Genomic DNA, 9,726 nt, shown 5'->3' on the forward strand with positions numbered 1-9,726 from the left:
TAACACACAGATTGCGTCTAGGTGCAGCGTACACGGTGCTTTTTACGCAGAACAGTACTAGCCGAAAGTGCGGTGCGTTCTTGCTCGGAATGAGATATTGAACACGCCTTGTTGTACTGCAGTATTCATGCTCACTATGCTAAAATATTACGAGATATATTATGAGCTCTGAACGATTGGTTACTCCCATTGGGGAAAATATAGGGGCCATACTCCACCATTAAACTAAAGAAGCGCGTAGTTAGCTCCCTGAAGAAATTTTTTCTTGAAGTAAAAACAACTTATTGTATTTGCTAGAGCGTAGTAATTATGTTCTTTCGTATAATAGTCTTACGAAGTACCCTTCACTTTTACTCCGTTACAACCTGAGGTGTAAGGTTACATACCGTTGTATAGTATACTGCGTTCTTTAGACATACAAGTGGAAGTAAGTGTTCTATATTCCTAAATGACATTTCTGTGAAAATTCTGTGTTGTGACTTAGCACGCACCAATTTGACATTTATGCGAACTCTGTGTTAGCCCTTCCGGACCTATAATAACTCGTTATGTATTGTATTTCGTTCTTATTTCTGTTTTAGCCGGCCTAAATGATTCGTTACGTACTGTCGGTATTTTTTCCTCATTTGCTTCTTTTAACTGGTCAATTATTTATAAATACTGTTTAACTAAAAAAACGAGTAGCGTGCATCACCCGTGGCGCAAATCTCTCCTGTACACATATTTCACAAAAAAAAAAACTCCAATAAAAACTGTGGGGCTCACGGACCTGTAAACGTGTTGAAGGGATACGTTGGGCGGCATATTAGCCGTAGGCTTTAATAATAGCTGAATAGTTCCAGATAACTTACCCACGCCTATGCAAAGTAACTGTGGAAAATTTGACCTGGCATTTCCAGAATTATCTAGGTTTGCCTCAGAGGCTTATACAGGCATGCACTTGTTGGAATCAGTTCAAGTATACCTTCTGGATTTGTACAGCAATGCCTGTAAATAATATTCTGCTGCTTCTTACCCAGGTTGCTGCGCATGTCCAGGTGTCCTGTGCGCCCTTAGCGCGTTCGTTCTTATGGCACAGTATCGCATTTACCTTCAACCTCTTCAACCTGTACATCAATCTAGCCCCGAGTTTAGCCCCTGTGTTCATCGTTTTCAACAACCGATTACCTGAACCGGCAACCAGATACTTATTCACTTTGGATTCCCTTGCATACTGCCGTTACCTAATAGGAGCTTGCTAATCCTCAATGACGAGGTTTTGTTCTTTCTGTAGCATCTTTCTGTACCATATGATTTCTGAGTGCTTGCTATTGAAATGAGCCTGAGCTGCAGTTGAACCACTGAGTTATAAGTACACGCACTAACAATCACATCTTCAGAACTTCCTAAAGGGTTCGACGAACCAGTAAAATTCAGACTTCTACGACTCCAAACGGACGTGTAAGCTTGTTTTTTCCGCCAGTTTTTTAGAGAGGGGCTGTTCACCTGGGTATCTCATACACACCTGCATGGGGGCACGTACAGGTACAGGCCAACTGGCAGATTATTTATCAGTGCCGCAGAGCAGTCGCGACGAATACCCGGAGAACCGTCAAGCCACATCCTGCCTTCGGTCGAAACCTGCAACCACTCTCTCCTCAGCAGCTGCCACCCACTGTGCCGCTCACTGCCTGTGCTGGGAGCGATTCTGACGACGAACCTGTTCGACTTGTTCAGAATTTTTCGCGCACCATAGCCAAGTCACGATGACTACCGTAGACGCGGCTTTGTACGGACGGCTCGCTCTGGTGACAGGGGGTGCGAGTGGTATCGGCAAGGCGGTCTGCCAATTACTTGCCGCCGATGGGGTCACCGTGGTGGTTGCTGACATACAGCTCGAGGCAGCAGAGAATGTTGCCCGAGCTCTGCCAGGTAGGTTAAATTTATAGCTTTCTTTATAACAGCCCCCCCCCCTCCCCTCGGTTAAGCTCGTGAAAAATTCGTAGCTTCATATTTTCCGCAGCGGAAGGTTGCGAAATATTCAGCAGCAATTTTGATACTTAAGGAATGCCAGTAATTTCACGTTAGTGGCGAAAGCTGCTTTGAAGGCAATTTTAGTAATAAATTGAACCTGCCGTTTCAGTTTTCTGGTTAAGGTCGTCAAACGTCCCCACAATTGGCACACGTCGAATTATGTAGAATATTCTAGATGTTCCCGCTGCTCCGTGCCGACACGTATTGTGATTAGCGTTGCTTCGATATAGCAGCTTTGCCTTAAATATACTGTTTTTCTCCTTGAAAAGTAGTGTGGAACTGGCGCTAATATAGTCCAGTCAAATGAGTTACCGATATCGCAAGGTGATTTTGAACGATGAAGTGCCTGTGATGTGTAATTTTATCCGCTACGCGTATTATTGTTCTAGCTGAAGCTGTAATTGGTGCCAGTTTGTTTCACTATTTTCTCAATCTGGTAGAGTTATCCTTTTTGCTTATTTTCGTACAATGCTGCCACAACTCCTCTCTCTGTAGTACGGAGTAGTTGAAGTAAATGAACGAAGAGAGATGCAAGTGAGCGCATGTTGTATCCTTCAAATGCCTGCATGCCTCAGGTGCTCCGAATTGCACTAAGAACATGAATATGCAAGACACATTTCCTGTGTTCTCACAAGTGATGATTTGCCGTTTGCAGCAGCACGTGGGTGCAGAAAATGACTTTCCTTCGAATCGGCAGGCGTCGCACTAGCATGCGTTCAGGGGCATTCCACTGCTCAGCGGCAAAAAGACCGCGTATTAGTCTAGGTGTCGTCGTCCCTAAAACATTATCTCTATTCTATCCGATCAAATATATTTAGAGGATTACGGTGATTGAGGGGCCGACAACCAGAATGCTAAGTAATCTTTACTTTGCAACAGACTGTGTCAAGGGAGAAACAACAGGCAAATGACGAAATATCAATAGGCTACAAGCGTGTGCGCCAGCGGATCATTCTATCATATTCTTCGCCACTTGCTTGGCGTAAACAAGCAAAATGAAAAAAATGAACAAAGCCGACATGTAAGTCCTAAACAAACCATGTGACGAGCGCGCTACATCTATAGTAGCGGTGCGAGCGCGCTCTAACGAATCCGCAAGCCCTGTTTAACATAACTGAGGTTTTTTTAGCGCACGAAAAGGGACGAAAGACTGTGGCAAGACGCGGACGCAGCGCTAACTTCCAACAATTGTTTTATTCCATGAAGCGGTGCACATATATATCGGTAACACACGCCACCGTACGCATGCGCATATGTACTGATTTCTAATCAAATGAGGCAGCAACGAGACATGTGTAGCGGAAAGTTAAGATGATATCAAAGATGAAAGAACGACCATGCATAGCCAAAATTTTTTTTTGTAATTGCAAGATTAAAATGTCATCATCAGGCCACCCTCTGTGTCACGTTTAAAAAATCGAATTCTTTTTTTGAGAGATCTATTGAAGGCGCGCTAACACAAGCGCTCCCCAACCTAGCGATCTTCGCCGCTTCAATAATCTCACGTGTTGTTTGCGTTGGGCTTTCCTATCACCGTGCTCTGTTTATAAATGGGACTGCACCCATGCTTTCTGCAGTGGAAATCTAGATGGCCCAATCCTCCAGGTCGCGCATTATTCGTGTGTGCACGCAACCTGTCATTTACGCACCTTCCCGTTTGGCCGATGTATTTTTGGCCGCAAGACAGGGGCAGTTCATACACGATATTGTTCTCACAATGGACGTAGCATTCCTTGTGATTTGTCCGGAAACTGGACTTCTCAGAACCACAGTAGCTTGCCTTGCACAAGTTGGACAGCTGGATTGGCGCTGAGAAGATGACGCTTACATTTGCGTTATTGCCAATCTTCTTCAGTCTGTGCGAGAAATCGTGGATGTACGGTATGATTGCGCGTTTCTGCTTCACTCGTGCATTTTCCGGTGAAGTAAACTGCTCATCCTGTCGCCCGCGTTTTGCGGTCTTAAGGAGACCTACGTGACGTCCTATGTGTTGCCTTCGTGTTTACTTTTTGGTATGCTCCGTTCACCCTTAGAGAGAAAATGCATCAATTGAGCTATGCATGCTCGTAATATCACTCTTGATGAATGCTGGACCCGCCCGAAACGTCAAAATGAAATGTTTGTTCAATCTTTTCTAGGTGCATCTGCACTTCTTTCAATTTATTGAACAGCGGATCCCATGGACTACTTCCTTCACACACACACACACACACACACACACACACACACACACACACACACACACATATATATATATATATATATATATATATATATATATATATATATATATATATATATATATATATATATCACGTACTCGTGACGCCCGCAGGAGAAAGGATGTTCCACATCCTCCGCCATGGTTTATGGGTGGTGGCGCTGACTAACACTCCAGGGTTATTTCTGGCAGTAACACAGAAATACCAAAGAAAGTGGATGGAAAAACGGGACCGTCTGTAGCTTAATTAGAGTAGAGCATCGCGCGCGTAATGCGTTGATGTGGGTACGGATTTCACCTGCGGGCAGTTGTTTCTTCATCCAGTTTCATTGCCAATAACCTATCATTACTTTAATTTAATCAGTAAGCATAATTTCCCCCCTGGTGCCATTGTTTGTTGGCTCCTTACGGTATGATTAATAAAAATCGGGCCCCCTCGATTAATCCCCTTTCTCCTCGTTTATATATATATATATATATATATTTCAAGATGAATGCATGTGCACGAACAACAGGAAGAAAGCACTTAATTTATACCTTTCCTTAATTGATTTATTTTGCGTTTTCGTATTTTAATGTGCGTTCTTGCTTTTGCATACGTGCTTGCATGTTTTTAAATGGGTGCACACCGGATTTCGGATTGGAAGGTCTACTTCCACGCACACACACACACATGCATAACTTTACGTTATATATATATATATATATATATATATATATATATATATATATATATATATATAACGAGAAGAAAGGGGGTTAACCGAGGGGCCCGATTTTTATTAGTCATATCATAAGAAGCCAACAAACACTGACACCAAGGACAACATAGGGCAAATTACTTGTGCTTAATGAATGAAATAAAGAAACGATAAATTAATGCAAATTAAAGTGGATGAAAAAACAACTTGCCGCAGGTGGGAACCGAACCCACAACCTTCGCATTTCACGTGAGATGCTCTACCAATTGAGCTACCGCGGCGCCGTTTTCCCATCCACTATCTTGGGTATTTATGTGTCCCAGTAGAACCCTGGGACTGTTAACCAGTGCCACCACTCACAGACCTTGGCGGCGGACGTGGAACGTCTTTTTTGCCGCAGGCGTCACGAGAACGTGATCTTTTAGGGTGAAGGCAACTGGTCAATAAACCCACATATGCTACCTGAAGGCATCAATGTTGCCGGATCTATATATATATATCAATTGATATGCGTGTGTGTCATTGAAGCGTTGAATCACAGACTCCGGCATGAAAACAGGCCAACGGATGAAACACGTAGGAAAAATATCAGGATTTTACTGACGCTTCGGCCGGGTAGTGGCCTTCACTGAAACGGCAATCGGTGTTCGGAGGAAACGTCAGTAACATCCTGGTGTTTTTTTTCCTACGTGCTTTTATTCTTTGTTGGCTTGCTCGCTCTCGCTTTCCCTTCCTCTCGTTCATAAATATATAAACGAGGGAAAGGAAATTGAGAGACCCCATATATCTGAACGAGAAGACAGGGGTTAACGGAGGGGCCCTATATTTATTAATCATATCATAGGAAGCCAAGAAACAGTGACACTAAGGACGACATAGGGGAATTACTTGTACTTAATGATTGAACAGAAGAAATTTTAAATTAATAGAGCTGAAAGTTTATGAAAAAACAACTTGCCGCAGATCGGGATCGATCCCACGCCGTCACATTACACCTGCGATGCTCTACCGATTGATCTACCACGGTGCTGTTGGCCTATTCATTTTCTTGGGCATATATGTTTCTTTTTTACTATAAGTAGCCGTGGGAGTCTTAGCCAGCGCCACCACGCGCAAACCTGTAGTTTGCTGGCTCCTTACGATATACATATATATATATATATATATATATATATATATATATATATATATGTATATATATATATATATATATATATATATATATATATATGTGTGTGTGTGTGTGTGTGTGTGTGTGTGTGTGTGTGTGTTCGTGCCTTCGTGAAAGGGATTACTCTGGTGAACAGTGCTAAAGTTCTCCAATCGTCATAATCACGACCATAAAGAGCGAACAGGCAACGAAGCCAAAGAGAGAATTTATGAAATCAGCTGCTGTGGTTGCAATCTAAATCTAGAAGTTATCTAGAACAACCTCAGGGTGGAACAATTAATTTTATGGTTTCACACCTACTTATCAACATTGAACAATACGCATGCATATTTCGTATAACATAGCACCCATAATGCACAACAAAGCGAATGAAAATTAGCTGGTAAGCTAAATAAACCAAGGTGGACCTACACTGTTTAAATTCGTAAACTAGCCTTAGAAACACTTGTCAGTCGGGAGCTTGAGCATGTAGCTCCTATTTGGTCACCCTACCACCATTATCAAATTAACCCTATAGAATCTGTACAGAATGGGTCCACTCGTTTATTTTTTTTTTTCGAACACACGCTAATCACTTTATCATAACGGACATAAACCGTGTTTTTTCACTTCCATCTTTAAGTATCCGCGTGACACCGCGCTTGTGCGTTTGAATCACAAATAGTTTTACAGTGCCCGCACCCTGCGACGTGACAGAATGGAGTCATTTTCTCGAGAAACTGCCTGCTTGATTGGAAACGTGAAACGCTTAGCTCTCCTTGTACTGCAGTGTGCACTCTCTGCCGTGCCCTTAGCAGCTAACACACTGTGCGTAGGTGACGCCAAGCACCAGGCCATGTACGTTGACGTGGGTGAACCGTTGTCCGTGGAGCAGCTCTTCAATGGCATCAGGGGTGCGTTCTCCGAACCACTGAGCATCGTCGTCCACTGCGCCGGTATTCTGCGCGCGGCGCCACTCTCCCAGTGCACGGATAAGCTTTTCGATGAGATTATCAAGATCGAACTTAAGGTGAGACATCGGTCGGTGAAGCCAATGCGAAGCATCTTGAGCCCGGAGTAAACGTCCTAGTTTCAAAATGATTCGTTGAAAATTAGCTGTGACGAAGAATAATGCCTTGCCGCTTCCAGCGACACGTAGCTATCTTGCAGCACTTCGCGGTGTCGGATAAGAGCACCGATGTGCAACAGCTTGAACTAAGGATGTCGCAGGGCCTAGGAGCTAAAGCAGAGCCGCCCATGGTGATGAGTGAGCACAGACACACACACACCCTTCTGCTCGTCTTACACGTCGTGCCTTGTGGTAACGAAATTAAATTAAGTTATGGAGTTTTACGTGCCAAAACCACTTCCTGATTATGAGGCACGCCGTAGCGGAGGACTCCGGAAATTTTGACCACCTGGGGTATGTTAACGTGCACCTTAATCTAAGTACACGGGTGTTTTCGCATTTCGCCCCCATCGAACTGCGGCCGCCGTGGCCGGGATTCGACCCCGCGACCTCCCACAAATGAGCTGGAAAATGGTGCCTGTTTTGAAGGGGAGGGGGAGTTGCGCAATGCCGTCCGAGGCTAGATAGGCTGTAGAATGCTTGACATCTCGTTGATTCCAGCTGTTTGTAGGACCTGCACCTTTATTTACTTCATGCGCAAATGGGCTGGAAAATGGTGCCTGTTTTGAAGGCTAGTGAGGTCTTGTTTTATATTTTTGATAACAGAAACCGGCAAAAGTGAGTACTGTCTTGAAGTGGTTCAACGCGCCATGATGAGACGTGTTTTTCTTTCTTTTGTTGAGTGAAAAAGACGATGAGTCAACCAATATTCCAATCATTATATTCAAGAGAGAGAGACAAAAGGGAAGGAAAGACACGGAGGCTAGCCACTGTAAGTACCAGCTGGCTACCCTCTGCTTGGGAAAGGGGTAAAGGGAATTAAAAGGTTACTCAAGTCACTACAAGTCACGCAATTACTGACTCCAGGGTGTCCCCTGAGCATTGCGAAGACTAAAAATTACTTTTGGCCTTATGACATATAGAAGGGATTACCAAAGTTGTTTCTGGTGTTTTCAGGGCACCTTCCTGGTGAACCGGGCAGCTATTCGTGATATGCTGCGTTCTGGGAAACCGCTTTCTGATTGGAGAGGAGCCATCGTGAACGTTTCCAGCCTTGCAGCCAGGTGCGGCTCCGTGCAGCCGTGTGCGTACGGCGCTGCCAAGGCCGGCGTCCAGGCTCTAACGAAGTCGGCAGCGTCGGAAGTGGCGAAGCATGGCATCCGCTGCAACGTTGTAGTACCCGGATGGGTGGATACCCCGATGATGGCCGAAGCTGGCGAAAGCAACAAGACGAGAGTTATCTCGAACACACCGCTCAAGAGAACCGGCCAACCAATGGAGGTAGCAGAGGCCATCAAGTTCTTGTGCTCGCCCACAACGAGCTCCTTCATCACGGGAACTGTGCTTGAAGTCACCGGGGGATTCAAGATGTGAATTATTTTTATTCGATTTGGAACATTGACAAGGGACAATAAGTACACATCCAATGCGGGTCTGTTAAATATCTCGTGTAAACCTTCCAGGTCTGAATTTTCTGCACTTGCTCGAGTGGCTTGAGAACAAAGTGGATGTAAGCGTTAGTGTAAACTTGGATAAAAAGATAGGACCACAAGGTAATAATGTTTTCTGTAGGTTGTTAATAATTACCGCGATGACGGCTGAATGAATGCAGGTTTTCCCTTTGTTGCGGCAGTCTGATTTTCAAATTTCAAATAAAGATCAATGGAGGTGACATTCAATTCTTGCCGTCAATGGAGTGTCATGGGCACCTGCTTTGTATAGGAGTCTGGGGCGTTGCACAGCACGAACAGAAGCGTACGTGGTAGTAACATCCCACACATGGCCGTGTCCTGTTTAGTCGCATCAAGGAAAAGATTACATGTCTAGAGATCAAGACGCAACTTCAGTACGAAATATTTACATGGGAAAATATCATCGAAACCGGCTGTGATTACTGCAGGGAGTAACTTCATTAATGGAAAACCAGAGCCAGTCTACAATATGAGCAACGTTTTTAGAAATGAGCAAAATCCGCCTAAACAGAATTTGAGAAAAACACGACAGAGTTTTACTAGACTGAAATGATGCTACGCCTCCAATGTATTATATAGGTTTTACCTTTCAACCAGCTTAACCTTAAAGCAATAATTAAGAAAGAAATATGCAGCAAGTTTGACCAATATAGGTATATAAACTTGAGAATGAAGAAGACGACCACGGGAGTGCGGACGTGGCTTCGTGTCGGCTCCGATACTTTCCCGTTATTGGCGGATTACCGAACTTCTCGTGCACATTCTTCTGAACAACGATCCGCGGAAGCTTCAGGACTCCCCCGACACCACGTTTTGCCAGGTGGGCCCATTTTGTGGCCGATAAGGAGCGCCTTCTGTCCCGCCACGGAGGCGGGGCAGGCTAAGCCTAGCATCTTCACGTACGCCAGCATTGCCCGGCCGCCGTGGCGGCGGGGCGTGCAAAGCCTAACGTGTCGCCGGAGCTCATTGGAGCTCCCAATCGCCGACGGTAACGTGCCAGGCCTTTCCTGGCGTTAAATGGAAATTGTCCATGATGAAGG

At 44.6% G+C, this 9,726-nt stretch overlaps 1 protein-coding gene and 1 non-coding gene across 2 annotated transcripts; one reads left to right on the plus strand and one right to left on the minus strand.

Moving 5' to 3' along the window:
- Positions 1-1,745: 1,745 nt before the first annotated feature.
- On the plus strand, positions 1,746-8,838 carry LOC126524175 ((3R)-3-hydroxyacyl-CoA dehydrogenase-like). The gene is made up of 4 exons (XM_055067091.1): positions 1,746-1,911; positions 6,922-7,115; positions 7,235-7,352; positions 8,095-8,838. Exons 1-4 carry the CDS (start codon positions 1,746-1,748, stop codon positions 8,586-8,588), a joined length of 972 nt encoding a protein of 323 aa, XP_054923066.1. The 3' UTR covers positions 8,589-8,838.
- TRNAS-UGA (transfer RNA serine (anticodon UGA)) lies at positions 5,144-5,216 on the minus strand. Its single transcript has one exon. It is a non-coding gene; the product is annotated as a tRNA-Ser (tRNA).
- Positions 8,839-9,726: the final 888 nt, after the last annotated feature.

The sequence above is a fragment of the Dermacentor andersoni genome, chromosome 3, assembly GCF_023375885.2.
Source record: "Dermacentor andersoni chromosome 3, qqDerAnde1_hic_scaffold, whole genome shotgun sequence".
Taxonomy (NCBI): Eukaryota; Metazoa; Arthropoda; class Arachnida; order Ixodida; family Ixodidae; genus Dermacentor; species Dermacentor andersoni.

Excerpts from the sequence above, each read along its gene's own strand:
- LOC126524175 (XM_055067091.1), top strand. The coding sequence starts at position 1,746 with ATGACTACCGTAGACGCGGCTTTGTACGGACGGCTCGCTCTGGTGACA. Across the intron at positions 1,912-6,921 it reads TGTTGCCCGAGCTCTGCCAG|GTGACGCCAAGCACCAGGCC; the intron begins GTAGGTTAAATT and ends CACTGTGCGTAG. Across the intron at positions 7,116-7,234 it reads TTATCAAGATCGAACTTAAG|CGACACGTAGCTATCTTGCA; the intron begins GTGAGACATCGG and ends TGCCGCTTCCAG.